This window comes from Hyperoodon ampullatus (assembly GCF_949752795.1).
Source record: "Hyperoodon ampullatus genome assembly, chromosome: 18".
Taxonomy (NCBI): domain Eukaryota; kingdom Metazoa; phylum Chordata; class Mammalia; order Artiodactyla; family Ziphiidae; genus Hyperoodon; species Hyperoodon ampullatus.
This window is the reverse complement of record NC_136931.1, coordinates 13,458,714-13,480,928: the sequence shown is the minus strand read 5'-3', so window position 1 is coordinate 13,480,928 and position 22,215 is coordinate 13,458,714. Positions and strand designations below refer to the sequence as shown.

The 22,215-nt window shown below is 43.9% G+C and overlaps 1 protein-coding gene across 1 annotated transcript in view; it reads right to left on the bottom strand.

Annotated features, from left to right (window-relative positions):
• Window positions 1-1,040: 1,040 nt before the first annotated feature.
• The window catches only part of GLG1 (golgi glycoprotein 1), a gene marked incomplete at its 5' end in the record, with an annotated part of 144,002 nt that continues 122,827 nt past the window's right edge, over window positions 1,041-22,215 (bottom strand). Inside the window, 13 exons of the mRNA XM_079723874.1 lie at window positions 1,041-2,313; window positions 3,436-3,542; window positions 4,170-4,290; window positions 6,019-6,126; window positions 7,291-7,392; window positions 7,585-7,727; window positions 8,573-8,696; window positions 10,060-10,197; window positions 17,209-17,301; window positions 18,522-18,639; window positions 19,603-19,691; window positions 20,535-20,648; window positions 21,407-21,469. Coding sequence (XP_079580000.1) covers window positions 2,146-2,313; window positions 3,436-3,542; window positions 4,170-4,290; window positions 6,019-6,126; window positions 7,291-7,392; window positions 7,585-7,727; window positions 8,573-8,696; window positions 10,060-10,197; window positions 17,209-17,301; window positions 18,522-18,639; window positions 19,603-19,691; window positions 20,535-20,648; window positions 21,407-21,469 — 1,488 coding nt within the window. The 3' untranslated portion in view covers window positions 1,041-2,145. The remainder of the gene's footprint in view (window positions 2,314-3,435; window positions 3,543-4,169; window positions 4,291-6,018; window positions 6,127-7,290; window positions 7,393-7,584; window positions 7,728-8,572; window positions 8,697-10,059; window positions 10,198-17,208; window positions 17,302-18,521; window positions 18,640-19,602; window positions 19,692-20,534; window positions 20,649-21,406; window positions 21,470-22,215) is intronic.

Here is a 22,215-nt window from a genome sequence, read left to right as displayed (position 1 = left end):
AGATGGAGAATGGTACTCCCACTCTCATCAAATAGGGAACAGTCATTCTACCCTGTAAATCACATCAGACATGTCAGTGGGGGCCTGTGTACAGATATATCCCCGGTCCTCGATCCCAGACCCCACCACCCAGGGAGGAGCCCCTGGAGGTGGACTATCTAGATTAGCTCAGTTCAGTCCAAAAGTGATGGTAGGAGGGGGTGCTGCTCAGACTCCAAGAGTTTCAAGTTTTATGAGGCTGAAGAGCCCCAGGACAGTTGCTAAGAATCAGGAAGACCCTAAGAGCAGGACTTGGGGGACCAAGCAGCTTAGAAGCTCCCCTTCATGACTTGGAGTACCCTAGGCAGGGGGGATATGCAGCTTCTAGAACCCACTGCCTCCAGGAAGGGTAGTAAAAAGGAAAAAGAAAGAAAAAGAAGAAAACCACAGTATTCAAATATATGTCAGTCAGGTTAGACAAGGAGTCATTTGGATCAACCGAGCCACAAACTGACCCACTTTGTACTGAACACATTCCAGGGAAGACAGATGTGGGGAGGTCCCTCAGCACGTGTGGACAGTGGCAAAGAGGGGCAGGGCAAGGAATGGAGCATGGTCTATGTGGACAGTTTTAGGCACGTGATTTATAATACTTTGTGGACGTCTAACAGGTTAATAAAATATATATTATATAAATATATCTTCTACTGTACACGCCGCCCTCTTGTGCAGCCACTGGATTCCATGCCCCAAATTCAAGTCCAGGTGCACCAGGTTGAACTGTGATGCCTGCACTCCTCCCTTTTTATACTCCAAGCCTGTCATCTCTACACTGGAGGGACGAGGGATGGTCAGGAATATTGCTTCCATAAAGCTCAGATTCAGGAAAGACTGATGAATCATCAAAGTACAACATTTAGCCAATGCCTACTGTAGTGGGTGTATGCAGCAAATGGACAGAAAGAAAAAACGGAGAAACGCCTCCATCTTTTAATGTAGTAACTTTCCACACCTTCTCCATGTAGAGGCCTAAAGGAGCTTGTCTGGGAAGGTGGCCTTGAACCTGCAGAAAGGTCAGGGTGGACTGCCAGTCACACACTGAGACCAGGCTAAATCTTTATAAGCCACTGTCTCTGACCTGTACTGCTGCCTGAGAAGTAAAGCAAAGTCAACCAATCCCCTGCTCCTCCTTCCCGCCCTGAGCTCCATCCCCCATGGTCACGGCCTCCCAGTGAAGCGGAGGACTTCTGGAGGAAATGCCACCCCAGCAGGATCGATCCGAACGCGGCTTGAGTCCTGCACTGCCCTGGCGGAGGAAGGTCACTGGGACACTCTGCCTTGGGCCTCAGGGTGCAGCCTCTCCGTGCAGAGCAGTGGACTGATCAGCTGCACACACTTCTGATCCCCTCTCCAACCCACCTGCCCTCGGCCCAGGGAAGCTCATGCTCTCCTTCACTGAGGTGGGGAGATCACACAAACACCCACGGCTGTGGCGTCTTGACCAGCAGTGGCTCTACTAGGGTAGGAACTGGAAGGCATCACTGTTTCAGCAGAAGAAAACAAGACCCAAAGCGGGCTGGTTAGTCGTTTCCCACTACTCGGTGAAGTCCATGGCCCTGACATGGGCCAAAGGTGCTTTTGAGAAGTAAGCAAGACATCCCAGTTATAAGCATATTGGGTGGTGTGTTTCCCCCTCTAAAGTCCTGCCTTCATTTTACACTGTCACACAGAAGAAATAACCCCATTGCTCAAATCAAGCCTGGAGGAGATGTGTTACTATATACATTTTTTCTTTAAAAATTTCTTTTTTTTTTTTTTTTTTGTGTTTTTAAAAAAAAGAATCATTTGAGTTGCAGGTCAGGTGAGTTGGTTCTGGAAGTACTGGTAGTTCCATCGGTATGAGAGACTTGTCTATGGGCAGGTAAACCCGAGTTTGCCAACAAAGGCAATACCCAAAGCGGCCAGCTGCTGCACAAATGGTCGAGGAGGAGGATACCATGGACATGGGTGAAATCTGAGACGGGACAATGCGGTGGATACCTGCTGCTGCTCTAACATGGGTGTTGGTGTCACCTCGCAGAAGGACGAGGTGAGTGGGTACGCTATACAGGAGGGCTGTACAAACTGGGCACTGGACAGGTAGTTCCTCTGGTGCTCAAGGTGGCTCTACCTGTCCTTGAGCTCTCGTGTCACTCGTTTGGTGATACGTCCACACATCAGGCCAATCAGGAACAATATGCAGATGCTCCCACTGATCACAGAGAGAATGTAGTTCTTTGAAGGGGATGTCATCACTTGCATGGCGAGGTCAGAGAAGCCATCTGCTGGGGCCACCTGGAAAACACACAGGGGCATCATCCTCAGAGAGAAGTGGGCTGGGACAATGCTTGCTCTAACTTGCCCCCCTGGACTCCTACTGTAACTTAGGTCATTTCTTTTGGGGAGAGAGGAGGGCAACGGGCAAGACAACCAAACACCAAGCTACAACTGTTTTTCCCGATAATACAATTCATCGCAGTGATCACTGCCGCGCACGCAGTAACAGCTCTCACACTGAGGACCTGATGGTGTGCTGGCAAAGCGCTCAGCGTGTTTCAATCATTTAGTCCTCACGTTAATCCTGGGACGTAGACTTTACTGCTCCCACATTATAGATGAAGACCCGGAGGCCCAAGGGGTGGGAAGTGGTCAAGTGACTTGCACAAGGTCACAGGTTCTTACATATTTTGATTTATTTTCTTCATGTTGCTGTCTTTTTAAAAACAGAGAAAAGTTGAGATTCTGTCGGGTGCTAATTCTCTGTCGTGACTTGTTTCCACTCACCATCGTATCATCAGCATCCCCCCCACCAAAAACAACTTGCAAACATGACTTATGCTGACTGAATATACTTAATCACTCCCCCAAGCGTGGACACTCAGAGTCTAACCAGTTTTCATCCTCAGTTTTCCTCAGTGCTTTCTCCAGTGGACCTCTATGGTAGGCTACTATGGCAGAATCAGGACCAAAAGGTTCCCCAGGTGCACACGGACCTGTTCTGTTGAGTCTCAACTTAGCCTGGGTACTGAAAAGGGTCCAGCCCAGAGACGTCTGGGCTGCTTCTATGCTCATCCATGTACTCAGAACAGAGCAAGGAGGCTCCAGATTAATCTGATTTAAGCACCAACATCTGCCAACAAAAAACTAGCAGTGGAGTCACTGTGAAGCAATGCTTGGCGGCTCAAAGGCGGAAACCAATGACGAAAGAAGGGACTAATTAATGTCTCTGCTGTGCTAGCTGGATATGACGGCTCCAGGCTCACAGAGCCCAGGCGTCTTACAGTGCACTGAGAGATTTTTTCAAATAAACCTACTGCCAGTCTCACAACAAGGACAAGGAGGCCAGTGAAGTATCTCAAAGAGACCTGGGAAACTGATAGAGGAGACGCCACATCAGGAGATTCTCGTGGTCATTACCTTTGCTGCGTAACTCCACATTTCAATCCGGTCATTGAGACGTTTTTTGCACTCAGGTTGTAACCTCACCCGCTTATCCTCCAGGGCCTCCATAAGGCAGGACATTTCTGTGCAAGGGAAAGGGATAAGAAGCGTCTGAAGCTGTACAGAACAGAAATTTCGGTAAGGATGGGGAGAAGGGTACCTAACCACCAGAGAATTCAGATCTGGAGGCTATACAAAGTTAAATCCCTTCAAGGACACTTAATCCAAGATCTAACATGGAGAAGAATACTTAAGGTTGGCTGTCCAGAGTCTCTCTTAAAACCTCTCATTTTTTTCATTGGACACACATGGCTCAGAAACAACCATATACCTGCCCAGGTTCCACCTCACACAGAACCTGTCTGCTGAGCCCACTGTGGCCACTGGGGAAGCTGATGAAGCTGTTCAAGGTTGGACAAGGCAGGGAAGAGGGCCATGATGATAGCTTAACTTTTGCCTCCCTGATAAATAACTCAACTTCCTCTTGTCATCAAATCTTTACCTCGGGTCATGGCTCTGTCAGTTCAAACCTGCAGCAGGATTACTCCTAAACTCACTTTGCCACAAAGGCATCAGCCAGGCCCCCAGTGGATGCTGTTTACGGTTGAGCTGCAGCTACAGAACAGAGTAGCTGGAACTGATGTCTCAGAGGGAGGCTTTGCTCCTCCCAAGATAGTTCAGACAGGGTCAGAGTGAACACCGTGACTTACGACGCCCTCGGCCAGGGGTGATGGCTGCACAGTGGTGTTTAATGTCCAGGGCACAAGCTGTATGAAGAACTGGGTCCACAAAGATGTCTGCTTTGCTCTCCTTCAGCATGTTTAACACTTCCTAAGAAGGGAAGATCATAGAGAGAGTTTTTATAGAGGAAATACATCAGATCTGTTGTCTGTAAATACTTTACATACAAACAAAAAAGTCAAGGAGGGACGATTAAGCCAACAGAGGCTACTCTGAGACAGGTGGCAATGTGGTGATGATGCAAATAACGCAGATGGTTAGCATCCAATTTAATTCAATAAATACAATTTGGGGACCTAGTGTATGCAGAGCTGTTTGCTAATAAGCAAAGCAAGGCAAGTTTAAGATCAGGTTTGGGTTTGGGGCACTCTGGTACGCTATATTATTAAATACTAAGTGTTAGTCTTTATATTGACTTAATGCAGTTATTTTGTTACTTTAGAAGTCTGAAAATATGAAAACTGAAAATCAGAGTAATAATAAGCTATATTAAAATTCCCAAACAGAAAGGTGCATTTGCAAAATGTTTCACTTTACTTCCATTATCCTCAAAAGGAAAGAAAGAACTGACAGAGCATAACTTCTACTGCCAGAATAATTCTTATTTGAGTTTAAAGATGTTCTGAACAACAGGAATACAAACATGATAGAACTGAAATCAACTCTGCAGACTCTCCATTTATACATGATGAAATTATAGCAGGTAAAGACAGTCAAAAATTGCCTTAAGTAAAAATTACTTTGTGCTTCACAGACTGTAAAACAACAATAAAACAAAAAAAAACCAAAAAAAAAACTGAAATGTTGTTCAAAAAGTCCTCCTTGAAGTTAAACGGGATAATTTGATGAAAAAGTATTCAAAGGAAAATATCTGGATTTAGCCTTTAGCCAACTTCTACCACTCCTCAGACCATGTGGAATTAAAACATTTTTAGCAGATGAAAATATCTGCACACAATATTCACAGTGACTCAGTAATATCATTGAAACACTTTTCCAAAAAGAGATAGTTTTTTAAAAAAGATCAAATATATTATTTCACTTTCAATTTTGTAAGATAATATATGCTTAGCTATCCTTTTTTTAAATTAATTTATTTATTTTTGGTTGCATTGGGTCTTCGTTGCTGCACGTGGGCTTTCTCTAGTTGTGGTGAGTGGGGGCTACTCTTTGTTGCGGTGCACGGGCTTCTCATTGTGGTGGCTTCTCTCGTTGCACAGCATGGGCTCTAGGCATGCGGGCTTCAGTAGTTGTGGCACACAGGCTCAGCAGTTGTGGCTCGCAGGCTCTAGAGGGCAGGCTCAGTAGTTGTGGCACACAGGCTTAGTTGCTTCACAGCATGTGGGATCTTCCCGGACCAGGGCTCGAACCTGTGTCCCCTGCACTGGCAGGAGGATTCTTAACCACTGGGTCACCAGAGAAGTCCAGCTATCATATTTTGATAAATTTGTTTTTATGTGATGTTTCTGAAATGAACTGAATTTGTAGTTTCACTGACTTTTACAAATGCACTACACTTACTGATATATTGGAATTGACATTTTACTTTGGCATAGCACTTAAACAATGACCTTAAACAATGGTCTAGTCATGGGGATGAGACATATTCACAAGTAATTAGTACACGTGAAAGACTATTTAAGTTACAGACAATTAATGGTCAAAAGGCAAATTAGTTTGGTAAGAGGGAACAAGATAGAATTCTGGGAAGGAAGGTTTAGATTTTAGCACTAAGATGTACAGACTATAGCTTTAAGAGGAAGAAGAGGAAGAGGAGAGAAAAGCAAGTGAGAGAAAATGGTGACTGACGGTAGTTACCTTTTTACACATTTCTGTTTTGATTTTGAGCAGGTTAACCTTGAGGCACTCCTCTACTTGACCTGTCTGCTCCTGGGCTGCTGCTTCTTCGGCACATAGACTGGCAATCTGTTCAGGACACACACAAAAAACAAGGGAACCCCTACTCTCACGAGACACCTTGGTCTCTGAAGCATGTCGATTGGAGATCCTCCCACACATGTGCTCGGGGCTCTTCTCAAACGGATTCCTGGTGGATTTCACTCCCCTCCCTCCCATATGGGATGCCAGGCTCTGTTCTTCACAAGGACTGGCACAGAATTGAAAAACAGTCAGTTCATGCTGTCAACACCAAGACCTGAGTCATCGACTGTCCCAGGGCTGGTCACAAAGAAGGCTACTCTCTGATTCCTCAAGAGGAAGGTCATACAGCCAAGTAAAATCCTAAAAGCAAATGCTTGACATTGACAGAGGTTCAGAGTCAACCCAGCTACACAACTTGGAAACACACACACACACACACACACACACACACACACACACACACAAAGGGGTCCTGACACATGGCCTGCAGCACAGTTAAAAATTTAACCTTCTTTGGACAGCTTTATGAGTAAGCTTTTTTGAAATATCTTTAGCTATGTTCCCATATAATGGACATATGTTTTTTTGTTTGTTTGTTTTTTTTTTTTGCAGTACGCGGGCCTCTCACTGTTGTGGCCTCTCCCGTTGCGGAGCACAGGCTCCGGACGCGCAGGCTCAGCGGCCATGGCTCATGGGCCCAGCCGCTCTGTGGCATGTGGGATCTTCCCAGACCGGGGCACGAACCCGCGTCCCCTGCATCGGCATGTGGACTCTCAACCACTGCGCCACCAGGGAAGCCCTGGACATATGTTGAACAAGGTTCACTACACAACCTTTTCTAGCTAGAAAGTCAAATAATATCCAAGGACTGGCACTTCGTTAGAGGTATTACAGGAGCACTTTTATCCTTCTGGCAAGTGTTGGGAGTGTTCTGCGTTGAACATCAGAATAAGGAGAGGGAAGAACAAACTAGACGTAGACAGATATAAAAAAACGCTGTTCGATAGAGAAATATGGAATCAAAACTGAATAGTGACGGGACTAAGGACAAACCAAATTCAGTGTTACACAGAACCAGGAACTCAGACAGTGGAGAGCCTAGAAGAGCCCTGGATTCAGGGCTGAAGGGAAACAGAGTAAAGAACTTTTCTCCAGTAAAAACTTCTCTGACCAGCTCTGTTCACAACCAGTTTTGTCCCCAAATCCTACCTCATCTGAGCAGTGTAGCTGGAGCTGAGGATCGAGTCGGTAATCTAGAGCAGACTCCTGGATAATAATCCGGATCTGGTCTTCACAGTCTGAAGAGAGGCGCTACATGTGACAAGGGAGAATATGTCAGACTATTAGAACATGTCAGCTTTTTATCTGGGCCCTGGCTTGGGGAAGGTGTGCAAAAAGGCCTTGGGGAAAGTAGCAGCAAGCTAAGGACCTCCAAAGAAAAAACTGCCAGGACTAGTGGAGGTTCCGTAAGTACACCTCTGTGGAAAGCCCAGGGCAGTTTACCTGGTCAGCATATCTCAACTTGAGGCAAGAGATGACTTGACCTTCTAACTCTGAATCATCCTTGGCCTTAGTCAGGATACCATGACAGAATTTAGGAATGTCAGCTTTACAGGCTTTCCTTAGCACAGGGTTTAAGCGGTAATCTAGAGCAGAAAGTAATAAGCACACGGTAAAACACTCCACCTGGATTCACAAATGTTTTGAAATCCACTTACCCAAAGGGGGCATATTATGTCAATGACCACTAATAAACCACTGATTTGTTTATTCGGTGAATATTTACTGAGCTCTCACTACACTGTTTTATTTTATTTTTGGCCATGTCCTGCGGCTTGTGGGATTGAACCCGGGCCATGGCAGTGAAAGCCTGGAATCCTAACTACTAGGCCACCAGGGAACTCCCTCAACACACTGTTTTAAATCAGCAATATACTGTGGTGGAAGAGCAGACGTGGAGACCCCCAGGAAACGTACTCCACAGTAGCTCTGCAGGATCTATTGAGGCCAACATTCTAAGCAGTCCTCACAAAAATCTCACAGACATCAGCAACTTGCCCCATGATACATATTTTTGAAAATTCTGAGAACAGAATATCCAACTCAACTTGACCACTAAGTTACAAGGTCTTGCAACTCAGAGATTAAATTTCTCTATTCTAAAACAGATTACCCATATATTCTCCTGCCACATGCGTGAAGTTTTACTGAACTTCTAGACTTTTCAATGAACTTTAGCCCTAATTCATTTTGTACACCCTTCAAAGGCAAGTTTCCCATGTTTTCAGCCTTCTCTTTCCCATGACTTTCATTCTGTTCTTCTAGATGCTCTTCAAGAAAGAAGTAAATCACTTTGCTCATTATATCCAGACTCTTTCCTTAATGTTCAGGAGCAACAAAGCACCTTTAGTTTAATTAGGCAAGTATATGCCCACTCAATTCCTTTCAAGCCATACCCAGCAGGACCAGGAAAGCCATGCCAAAATGTTACCAGTGTTCTGGGTGATCTGGCGCTTGGTTATCATCTGTTTGCATTTGGGATCCATCAATTCACTGTTCTTATTTTGCTTCAAGCATTGCAACATAGTTTTGGAATCCGCTTCTGGACAGAATCTCTGCAAAGAAACAAAGTTTTATAAAAGTAGTTACCCAAATATGGCAATTAACACCATATTTATCACTCTTACATCTTTTGGGGAGCTTATGACAGAACCTAAAGGTATCACTTGGGACGACTGATACCCAGTGATACCCAGCCTCAAGTTCCCCTTTATCTATTCTCTACTATATTTCTCACATTTCTTTTTACTACTTGTTTCCTATTTTGGATAGGATGGATTCCCTACTTACATGGCTATGCTACATTACACGGCCTCTCATAAGCTTACATACTGTTTATGCATGAACGTAACATTGTACCAGGTGACCACGTAGCCCTCAAGCCACATCTACCCAATCCCAATGGGAAATTTAGGAATTACCCAGCAACCAGTGTGAACAGGGATGTGGGAGAAGGACCTATCTGGTTCACCCCTTTAACCAGAGGGGCTATAATCCTACCAAATCCTGTGGAGCCAGCCCCTGTACACTTGTTAGTGTCCTTGAAGTCAGAGATTCATTTTGCACTAGTGATAAACTCCATCCCTATCTGCTAATCCACAGTCTATTAATTATAGTCCACTGTTATCTTAATATGGGGACATGGATTGCTGACTGATTGGTATAGAAGTCATCAAAATCTTACAAACCTCTCTCAAATCAGAGCCTGACATTTCCACTTTTACAGAGGACTCAATTCTTCCAGACCCAGCTAAAGAGACTTCTAACTTTCACAATTCTCTTTGGAGTTTATTGATAGGGTGAGGAGTATCATTTTATTTTAAAGGGAAGCTGAAATAAGGGGTTAGCACCTTAAGTTTAATCTCTTTGTACGTGTGGACAAATAAAGGAACTGATATCCAGGTTCTCCTGTCAGCCCTGCTGCAGGGGGCATTTATTGGAGAAGTAAATGAAGCAAAACAACCTGTAGAACTAAAAAAGCCTTTGATGGTGATAGATGGATGATCAGGATATTTGATGGTGGCTTCCTCAGTATACCTACCACCAACCGCACTCAAAACCAATCACATATTTAATGGACATCTATTTACTTGTTCCTCAGGTCAAAGTGAGGTTAGCTATCTTAGCTTAATGGTTTTGAAACTTGAGTTTCATTGGAACCCCCGGGGGCTTGTGAAAAAAGAAGGCACCACTCCCAGAGATTGACTCAGAGATTGGGGTGGGGCCTGAGACTTTGTAAGTTCCCAGGTGGTGCTGACGCTGCAGGTCTAGGGACCAGACTTCGAGAACCACAGCCGTAGCTGTATAAAACAGGTTGACACTGAGAGATTATATGAATTTTCTCTGAAATTTAAAGAAGTTTGTGTTTTTGTTACGCTGACTTACCCTGTGCTCAACCCTTGGTTTTGGGTCCCTTACCTTTATCATCTGCTTGCAGACTCTCATGAGTGTATAGTCTAGTTCTGGGTCCATCATCTCTGTCTCCTGCAGCTTAAAGACTTTCTGGTGGCAACGGGTGCTCAGCTGCTTCTTGTTTTCTTTCAGACATTCAATAATCTAGGGCATAACAGTTACGGGCAAGTTAAGAGGTGGATCAGGTATTGATAATCCATGTTTTCTGACTGAAGCATTAAGTTCTTAGTACATTCCTCACTTTTTTATACAGGTACCTTTCATTTCTAATTCCTAGGTAATAGGAATCAGGATTTCCTCACAAAGGAGAATTATATTTATAGATTTACAACTCCAAGGCTAATAGCAAACCAAATGTATAAAAATTATGGATAGGGCTTCCCTGGTGGCGCAGTGGTTGCGAGTCCGCCTGCCGATGCAGGGGACGCGGGTTCGGGCCCCGGTCCAGGAAGATCCCACATGCCGCGGAGCGGCTGGGACCGTGAGCCATGGCCGCTGAGCCTGTGCGTCCGGAGCCTGTGCTCCACAACAGGGAGAGGCCCATGTACCGCAAAAAAAAAAAAAAAAAAAAGGGCTTCCCTGGTGGCGCAGTGGTTAAGAGTCCGCCTGCCAATGCAGGGGACACACGGGTTCGTGCCCCGGTCCGGGAAGATCCCACATGCCGCGGAGCCGCTGGGCCCGTGAGCCATGGCCGCTGAGCCTGCGCGTCCAGAGCCTGTGCTCCGCAACGGGAGAGGCCACAACAGTGAGAGGCCCGTGTATCACAAAAAAAAAAAAAAAAAAAGATGAGTGAGTTAACATAAAAGAATAAAGTGCCATGGGATAGATTTTAAGATAGTGAATTAGGTGTATCCTAAAACCTCCCCTTCCCTACAACAAACTTTTAGCTACTATTAAAAAAAAGGTAAAGAAAGAAAGCAGATGGGAAGCTGCAGCAGCTAGGGCTGTAGCATGTAGTCATGAGACTTCTAAGAAATCCTCAAGGCACAACCAAGAATCACCAAATACAGTTTACCCTTCAATGACAAGGGTTTGAACTACACAGGTCCACTTATATGAGAATTTTTTTCAATAGTAAACACTACACTACTACATGATCTGTGACTGGTTGAATCTGTGGATGTGGAACTTCAGATAGGGAAGGCCCAACATATATGGAGGGCTGACTCTATACACAGGTTTTTAACTATGTGGACGTGCAGCACTCCTAACCCCATGCTGTTCAAGGGTCAACTGCAGTTAAGGAACACTAATACCGTAAGAAAGATGATAAACAAAATAAATCAAGGCCTCAAAACTGAGGGGAAAAGGCAACAGAGCAATCAAATGTATATTTAATATCTTCAGAACAACAGAGAAGAAAATAGTAAATAAGAATCAAGAACAGGTAGTTATGAGAAGAACCAATTAGAGATGTTACAAATGAAAAATAAGTGCAGGGGACAAGACGGTGGAGTAGAAGGACCTGAGCTCACCTCCACTCGCGAAAACACCAAAATCACAACTAACTGCTGAACAATCATCAAAAAAGACTGGAACCTACCAAAAAAGATATTCTACTTCCAAAGACAAGCCACAGTGAGATGGTAGGAGGGGCGCATTAATGATACAATTAAATCCTATACCCACTTGGTGGGCAACCCACAAACTGGAAAATAAGTATATCACAGAGGTTCTCCCATAGGAGTGAGAGTTCTGAGCCCCACCTCAGGCTCCCCAGCCTGGGGGTCTGGCATCGGGAGGAGGAGCACACAGAGCATTTGGCTTTGAAGGCCAGCAGAGCTTGATCGCAGGAACGCCACGGGACTGGGGGCTCACACAAGGTCTTGTGTGCACTAGGACCTAGGGGAAAAAGCAGTGACTTCATAGGAGCCTGGGCCAGACCTACTTGTTGGACTTGGAGGGTCTCCTAGAGAGGCAGGGGGTAGCTGTGGCTCACTGCAGGGACAAGGACATTGGTGGCAGAGGTACTGAGGAGTACTCATTGGCGTGAGCTGTCCCGGAGGCCACCATTTTGACACCAAGACATGGCCCCCACACAACAGCCCTTAGGCTTCAGTGCTGTGATGCCTCAGGCCAAACAACCAATGGGGCAGGAACACAGCCCCCCCCATCAACAGACAGGCTGCTTAAAGTCTTCTGGAGCCCACAACTGCCTCTAAACACACCCCACTGACACGGCCCTGCTCACCAGGAAACCTGCACAACCCTCTTAGCCCAGCCTCACCTACCAGGAGGCAGACGCCAGAAGCAAGAGGAACTACAATCCTAAAGCCAGTGGGACCAAAAACACAGAAAGTTTGACAAAATGAGATGGCAGAGGAATATATTCCAGACGAAGGAAAAAAGATAAGACCCCAGAAGAACAACTAAGTAACATGGAGCTAGGCAATCTACCTGAAAAGAACATTCAGAGTAATGATAGTAAAGATGATCCAAGATCTTGGAAAAACAATGGAGTTACAGACTGAGAAGATACAAGAAATGTTTAACAAAGAGCTAGAAGATATAAAGAAGAAACAGAGACGAACAATATAATAACTGGAATGAAAATACACCAGAAGGAATCAATAGCAGAATAAATGAGGCAGAAGAACAGATAAGTGAGCTGGAAGACAGAAGGGTGGAAATCACTGCTGCAGAGCAGAATTAAAAAAATAAAAAAGAATGAAAAGAAATGAGGAGAGTTTAAGAGACCTCTGGGACAACATTAAATGTAACAACATTTGCATTATAGGGGTCCCAGAAGGAGAAGAGAGAGAGAAAGGGCCTGAGAAAATATCTGAAGAGATGATAGCTGAAAACTTCCCTAACATGGGAAAGGAAATAGTCACCCAAGTCCAAGAAATGCAGGGAATTCCAGGCAGGATAAACCCAAGGAGGAACATATTGAGAGACATATCAAACTGACAAAAATTAAAGACAAGCAGGAAATATTAAAAGAAGGGAAAAGCAGGGCTTCCCTGGTGGTGCAGTGGTTGGGGGTCCGCCTGCCGGTGCAGGGGACACGGGTTCGTGCCCCGGTCCGGAAGGATCCCACATGCCGCGGAGCAGCTGGACCCGTGAGCCATGGCCACTGAGCCTGCGCGTCCGGAGCCTGTGCTCCGCAATGGGAGAGGCCACAACAGTGAGAGGCCCGCGTACCGTGCAAAAAAAAAAAAAAAAAAGAAGAAGGGAAAAGCAACAAATAACATACAAGGGAATTCCCATAAGGTTATCAGCTAATTTTTCAGCAGAAACTCTGCAGGCCAGAAGAGACTGGCATGATATATTTATCAGTTGAAGGGACATTTGCAATACTCCCCCTCCCCGCTTTTTTTTCTTTTGCGGTACACAGGCCTCTCACTGTTGTGGCCTCTCCCGCTGCTGAGCACAGGCTCTGGACGCGCAGGCTCAGCAGCCATGGCTCACAGGCCCAGCCGCTCCGCGGCATGTGGGATCTTCCCGGACTGGGGCACGAACCCGTGTCCCCCTGCATTGGCAGGCGGACTCTCAACCACTGCACCACCAGGGAAGCCCTGGCATGATATATTTAAAGTGATGAAAAGGAAGAACATACAACCAAGAATACTCTACCCAACAAGGCTCTCATTCAGATTTGATGGAGAAATCAAAAGCTTTCCAGATAAGCAAAAGCTAAGAGAATTCACCACCAAACCAGTTTTACAACAAATGCTAAAGGAACTTCTCTAGACAGAAAAGAAAAGGCCATAACTAGAAACAAGGAAAATATGAATGGGAAAGCTCACCAGTAAAGGCAAACATACAGTAAAGGTAGGAAATCATCCACAAATATGGTATCAAAACCAGCAGTCGTGAGAATAGGAGAGTACAAATGCAGGATATTGGAAATGCATTGGAAATTAAGAGACCAGCAACTTAAAACAATCTTGTGTATATATATAGACTGCTATATCAAAACCTCATGGTAACCACAAACCAAAAATCTACAATAGATATACGCACAAAGAAGAAAAAGGAATCCAAACACAACACTAAAGACAGTCATCAAATCACGAGAAGAGAACAAAAGAGGAAGGGAAGCAAAAAGACCTACAAAAACTAATCCAAAACAATTAACAAAATGGCAATAAGAACATACATATAGGTAATTATCTTAAATGTAAACGGATTAAATGCTCCAACCAAAAGACACAGACTGGCTGAATGGATACAAAAACAAAACCCATATATATGCCATCTATAAGAGACCCACTTCAGATCTAGGGACACATACAGACTGAAAGTGTGGGTATGGAAAAAGGTACTCCATGCAAATGGAAATCAAAAGAAAGCTGGAGTAGCAATACTCATATGAGACAAAATAGACTTTAAAGACTATTACAAGAGACAAAGAAGGACACCACGTGATGATCAAGGGGTCACTACAAGAAGATATAACAATTGTAAATATATATGCACCCAACATAGGAGTACCTCAATCTATAAGGCAAATGCTAACAGCCTTAAAAGAACAAATCATCAGTAACACAATAATAGTGGGGGACTTTAACACTGAACTTACATCAATGGACAGACAGAAAATCAATAAGGAAACATAGGCCTTAAATGACACATTAGACCAGATGGACTTAACTTATATTTATAGAGCATTCCATCCAAAAGGAGCAGAATGCACGTTCTTTTCAAGTGCACATGGAACATTCTTCAGGATAGACCACATGCTGGGCCATAAAGCAAGCCTCAGTAAATTTAAGAAAACTGAAATCATATCAAGCATCTTTTCTGACCACAACACTGTGAGATTAGAAATCAACTATGAGATAAAATAGCATCAGAAAATATAAAGTACATAGGGATAAATCTGACAAAAGATGTAGAAAAGCTGTACACCAGAAACTAAAAATCATTGCAGATATAAACCAATAAGAAAACCGAATAAATGATAATATGAGGGGAAAAACACCTTATTTATAGAGAAAGAGATTTTAGTAGATTGAATTTTGGTTCCCCAAAAGATATGTATAAGTCCTAAACCTGTAGTTGTGAATGTGAAAATCTGGGAGAAAAATTCTTTGCAAAAATAATTAAGTGAGGAATCTCAAAATGAGATCATCTTGAGTTATCTGGATGGGCCCTAACTCTAATGTAAATGTCTTTATAAGTTTATAAGAATAAGAAAATATACATAATACACAAAGGAGAGACACAGAGGAGAAGGTCATGAGAAGATGGAGGCAGAGACTGGAATCATGCAGCCCCAAGTCAAGGACTGGAACCACCAGAAGATGGAAAAAGCAAAGAAGCATTCCGCCCTAGAGCCTTAGGAAAGAAAGTAGTCTTGCCAACACCTTGATTTCAGACTTCAGGCCTCCAGAACTGTGAAATAATAAATTTGTTTTAAGGCACCCAGTTTGTGGTAATTTGGCAGCTCTATGAAACTAATATACAGATGCAAGAATTACAGTGGACCTCTCATCAGACACTGTGCAGAAAACAGTGTGAAGTGAAATATTTAAAGTATTGAAAGAAAAAAAAATCCAGCAACCCAGAATTCTATATCCAGCAACCTAGAATTCTATATCCAGCAACCTAGAATTCTATATCCAGCAAAACTGTTCAAAACTGAAGAGAAGAGGGACTTCCCTGGTGGCGCAGTGGTTGAGAGTCCGCCTGCCGATGCAGGGGACATGGGTTCGTGCCCTGGTCCGGGAAGATCCCACATGCCGTGGAGCGGCTGGGCCCGTGAGCCATGGCCACTGAGCCTGCGTGTCCAGAGCCTGTGCTCCGCAATGGGAGAGGCCACAACAGTGAGAGGCCCGTGTAGCGCAAAAAAAAAAAAAAAAAAAAGAAGAGAAGATAGACTTTCTCACACAAACAAAAACAGGGAATTCATTGCCCATACATGCACCTTGTAAAAAAAATGTTAAAAAAGAAGTTCTTTGGGCAGAAGGGAAAATATATAGGTCAAAACCTTGGATCCACATAAAGAAAGGAAGAGCATTAGAGAAGGAAAAAAGTGAAAAAAATGATTTATTTTTCTTATTCTTAATTGATCTGATAACTGCCTAATAACAATGTACTGGGAGACCATAGCATATGCATAAAAAGTGAATAATAGCAATGTCACAAGGGATGGGTGGAAGGAATTGCGAATGCTCTCTAATAAAATACATACACTGTATGAGAAAAAAAAAAAGAAATGAAAAATAAAACCCAACTGGTAGTCTCTCTAAAGAGCAGGATGGAAAGTGCTAAAGGATAAATTATGAAGCTGGGAAACAGAACTGAAAAATTACCTCAGTGTAGTACAGAGAGATGAAGAAGTGAAAAGCATAAAAGAAAAATTGAGAGACATGCAGAACAGATTCAGATGCTCCAAATGTCTAAAAGGAGTTCCAGAAGGAAGGAAAAGGAAGGCAATATTTGAAAGGTTTGAGAATTTCCTAGAACTGAAGTAAGACATGAATTCTGAGACTGAATGAGCCAACCAGGATAATGAAAACAAAAACCATATCTAATTATATCAGAGTGAAATTACAGATCATTAAAGGTAAAGAGAAAACTCAGAGGTAGATTAATTATACAGAAATGAGAATCAGATTGACATCAGACTTTGCATCACCAACAGCAGATACTAGAAGATAACAAAGCCATTATCTCAAAGGCTAAAGTACCTGGCAATGCCCTGAACTAGAAGAGGTAGATGAGTCAATGGAAGAACATTAAAAACAAAAACAAAAAAACACTTGATTGCATTTCATTCCTGACGATTCTGGGCAGGGCCCTGTTCTGTGAATTAGGGAAAGAAAACCTCCCATGATGGTTCTTACGTGACCTCTAGTTAAGAACTTCTGTGCAATGGGATCATATGAGGGAATAATTTTGGAGGTGCAGAGTGTTGGGAAAGCTATAGAGAGGAGGAGGCATTTGAAGGATAATTAGGAGTTTACTAGGCAGACAAGGTGGGGGAGGACAAGGTAACCTGAAAGAGGAAAGAGAATGAATAGGTGACAAAGAGGAATGAAGGTGAGTAAAAGTAGTCTGTTTGGGAAAAGCAGCCTGGCGTAGCTTAAGAAGGGATGATCAGGCTGGATAGGACGTGATGGGGCCTATCTCACCAGCACAGAATTAATTATTAAAAAGGTACCTTCACGTTACCTTTACAATTAAAAAATAAAAACAAAAAGTTACCTGAGCATTGCCATATTGCACAGTGGAACAGTGGTTCTTGATGTCACTCTTGCAGGCTTCATACAGATCTGGTTCCAGGCGGATGTCCTCTGTCTGTATGAGGGGGAACCAGCATGGAAAAGTGAGCTTACTCTAAGCTGGAGAGATCAAATGTTCTACATATTTATTTGTTGATTGGATCTTGTCTGGTGGCCATAACTTCTACACAGCTAAGTGGCAGCAGTGTGGTCACTGCAGTAAATGGAGAAGTAGGATTGAGTTTCAGTTCTGCCACTACCTAGCTACAAGGCCTTGGCCTTTGTTTGCAAAATGAAATGCTACCATCTACTCTGACCCCTTCACAGGACTGCTGTGCCATGAAATAAGATAGTATGATGTGGAAACCACTTTGAAAGCTAAAACCATTATACAGATGTAGGACTCTACTTTTATTATTATTATTATTTTACTGAAAGAGCCAGGTTCAAATCTGAGGACCCAACGTTTCTATTATAGAAGTAAGTTTAGGCCAGTTCCACTTAAACATAATTACCACAGAATCACTACCTCTGTATGTGAAAATCTCGTACTGCAACTTTGGGGATATTAATAATACCTGGTGTCCATTACTAGTTTTTGCTTAGACTGAGGTGAAGTAAGTATGATTCACAATACAAAACATATTAAAATATGTTTTTAGCCGTCTTACTGTGGCTTAGGCTTATCCTCAAAAGTAAAGTGAAAAGTAGTGTCCTCTCATAGTGCACACTGTGGGTGGCTTTCCAACATCCACCTCCCCTTGATTATCAGTAAGCTCATCAGTGAGTGCATCCCCTGATGGGGGGTGGGGCACAGATCTCAAACTGACGCAATCAAATTGAGGAGAAGGACCTTTATTTCATGCTGGGGGCAGTTTTCTCTTGTTTCTATTTTCCTGCTGGAGATGAATATTGCAACAGGTGGCCCAGTTGTTGCAGGCAGCCATTGTGTGGCCATGAGGGAAACCAGCCTTAACAACGAAGAGTGGTGTCCAAGGCAGCAGACTGGAGAGGGAGAGACCCTCGATCCTCGAGGACATTATTGATGCAATGACGACATCACATGCTTACAGCTTGTCTTACAGCTGGACTTCCAGTTATGTGTGGTAAAAAATACTTTATCATTGAAAAAAAGGGAAACAAGAATCTGTCCTATGGTAGAATTTTAGCATGCAGCTCCAAGTCTTAACCATCACGCCTGTGGCTAAAATCTTTCAGTTTGCCCTCACCCTTCACCTAACTCTCTAAGCCCTGCCCTGTGGTTTCTGGACCAGAGGCTGTGCTCTGCGGCATTACCATCTCCAGCTCCTCCACCCGCAGCTGCTTGCGGCACTTCAGGGACACCCTGTGTTCCTTGGCTTCCTGGAGAGTGTCGTTGCGCACGGTGGTGCTTAGGCAGATCACCACGTCCACCCTGCCAAGGAAAGAAGAGGCCTGAGACTGGCTGGAGCCACACAAAGGCAGATGGCCAAGAACTGGGCTGGGGCAGGGGCCACACCATCCCCCCAGGACCCAGGAACCCCTTTACCATGGTTTTGAATGCCTTTCCTTAAGTCTCACTGTGTTTTCAGAGAGCTAAAAGCAGCAATTTGTCTGTATAGGTCATAAAAGTTGGGCCATAGCTCAAATGCTGACAACATTCCTGGCTGGTGGGGAGGCCAGAGAGGGGACATGCGTGCAAGGACAGTTCAACACTTGTTTTGATGAAAACATGTGACCAGAGAGGAATGCTACTCTACTCTTAACTCTGGACAGTGTCTTTGATATACTGAGAAAATCACGCCTGAAAAGTACAGAAATCTAAGCAAACACAGGAACTTGGTTTAAATGAGGGGAACTGTGTTCTAGAAATGCACCTTTGCGAAGAGCAGCATGGAAGAATTTGGGCAGCCATGCTGTAAAAGCTCATCACTCTCCTCATTAACACCTAGTTCTTAAATGAATACAGCTTTTGTTTCTTTACTACATCTCTAACTCAGTGAAAGCCTCTGCTGCTTCCCTGAAGAGATGACACAATGGAATGATGTTCGGAGGAAATCAGTAAACATCTTATTCACACTGCAACGTGCTCCTCTAAGTACACAATCTGTATGTGCTTCATCAGTTAGATAGCCTGAACCTGGAAAAATTAAAAATGCTCCTTTAGGATGTAGGCTCTCCATATCAAAACTACCACCACCAGGTGTGGCTCCAGGCTGCTATAAAGAGGATACGTCTAGACAATCCAAGTGTTTGGCCATACTACCAAAGGAGGGTGTAGGAGGCCTGCAGGGCTAATCCTGTCAGAGAGCAGCAGGCCGCCTGACATCTTGGATGCTCATTCAGTAGCTAAGAGGGACTTTAGGGAAGCCGAAAGAATCAATGAAAAGCTACATACTTCTTCTTTATGTTGGGACAAAGTTTCAACACGTCCTCCTTGCAGGCCATTTTAAACTTGTAAGAGAACCGAAAATCCTTCATCTGCACCTAAAAAAGATGATGAAAAAGAAAATCAGAAGCTCTGTGACAAGGTCTAATCAGCAGCGCTGGGCGTAAGTGTATTCATATACCGTTTGCAGCGGCTAGCTTTTCAGGCCTGCACAACACTGTCTCTCTCAGACTTCATGACCTGCTAAGCTCCCCATGGCATCTTTTGCTCCAAGCACACCAGCTTCTAGTCACACACAGGCTGTGACTCTTCCCCCAGATCTTCCCGTGGTTTGCTCCCTCACTTTTCTTGATGGTTCTATTCAAATACCTCCTTCTCAAGTCCCTTTTCTCCATCACCCTGCAGGCCTTACACTGCTTTATTTTTCCTCACAGGCTCACCTGAAACTATATATTTATTTGTAAATGTATTTTTGCATCTTTGTTTCACAAGAATGTAAACAAGTCAACAAGGGCAGGGTCTGTCTGTTCTCCCATGTCTCCCAGTGCCCACAGTCCAGAGGGCCTCAGTACCATGTGGGGACGGCAGTCAGGGAGGCTAGGTGCCCCAAGAAGAGGTCAATTTTACATAGATGACTGGATTTCACCCTTCTAGGAAGGAAGTGCTTGCTTTATCAGAAATACTTCCTTTAGACATGTGGTAACTAAGGAGACTATGGTTTAACCTTCTTATTCAAATGCCAGACCTGGGTAGTATGATTTAAAAGAAAAAAAAGCTTATTAGATTGTAGTGTACTGATACACATTTGGGCTGCTGCATTGAACAGATATTTGGAAAAAATGATTTTTCACAGAAGAGGTGCCCTGATGTTCTGAAAGAGGAAGGGATTCAGTAACCATCCAAGCAGTCAAGACAAGAAGGATGTGCCAGGTGTTACTGACCAGCTGGAAGTGGGTGACTCCAATGGCGCACTTCTCATTCATATCCTTCTGGTGTTTGTTCTGTATGAGACACTCCATCAAGTCTCCAGAGTCTATCTGGTTATCTGCCACATCCTGGGGAAGGTAGTGCACGTTTAAACTTCTTTTGTAACTATTAATGAACAAGGCCTGCACCCCAGCCCATACAAAAAATGCAAACGAGATTGATTCTAGAGCCTTTACAAATAAGACACATCACAAATTATGTCAAAATAAGTCTGAGACATTACAAAGGACCAACACTCAGGGGAATAAAATTTACGCAGCAAGCTGCCCTCCCTGCGTGAAGCTCCAACAAGAACATGTACTATGCAGGTCTTTTAACTCTTTTCCTTATATGATGCCGGCAGCTGGCTTTAGGGATAACATCTAACATTGTCTGCTGATTGTCAGATCCTTATGGTTCCTGGGTGTGTTTCACTCCCACAATTTAGGTAGTTGAGTGACTAAAAGTAACGGAATTCCCTCAACATCAGGTACAAGGAGAGAGCTAGAAGGGGAAGCCACATTATTGTTAACAAATCCCGGCTGTATGTATCGGAAGCAATTCAGCCCTACAAATGGGGTTCCCCCCTCCCCTCTTTCCTTACAGAGGGCATCTCAGCAAGTGCTGTTAACCAACGATCTGGTCACCTACGAGGGGTAAGCAAATAAAATCTCCCAGGATGGTGGCCCCTCTTGATGTTTACATTTTCAACTTTAACTGGTGAAAGTTGGTTATCACTTAGGAGCAATGTGAGCTGAAGACAGAGATGAGTTCAATACATGTGGGGGCCGGAGCCCCAGTGAAATTGGTTCTGTTCCTAACCCTTGTTCCTCTAGACATCACTTACGTGGCAAAAGTTCTGAATTATGGGCTCGCAGGCTCTCATCAGCAAGGCTTCTATTTGAATATCCTGCAGAAGATTAAAATATCAGTAATTCTTTTTTTTAACATCTTTATTGGAGTATAATTGCTTTACAATGGTGTGTGCTTTATAACAAAGTGAATCAGTTATACATACACATATGTTCCCATATCTCTTCCGTCTTGCGTCTCCCTCCCTCCCACCCTCCCTAGCCCACCCCTCTAGGTGGTCACAAAGCACCGAGCTGATCTCCCTGTGCTATGCGGCTGCTTCCCACTAGCTATCTATTTTACGTTTGGTAGTATATATATGTCCATGCCACTCTCTCACTTTGTCACAGCTTACCCTTCCCCCTCCCCATATCCTCAAGTCCATTCTCTAGTAGGTCTGTGTCTTTATTCCCGTCTTGCCCCTAGGTTCTTCATGACCTTTTTTTTTCTTAGATTCCATATATATGTGTTAGCATACGGTATTTGTTTTTCTCTTTCTGACTTACTTCACTCTGTATGACAGACTCTAGGTCCATCCACCTCACTACAAATAAATCAATTTCATTGCTTTTTATGGCTGAGTAATATTCCATTGTATATATGTGCCACATCTTCTTTATCCATTCATCTGTTGATGGACACTTAGGTTGCTTCCATATCCTGGCTATTGTAAGTAGTGCTGCAATGAACATTTTGGTACGTGACTCTTTTTTTTTTTTTTTTTTTTGCAGTACATGGACCTCTCACTGTTGTGGCCTCTCCCGTTGCGGAGCACAGGCTCCGGACGTGCAGGCTCAGTGGCCA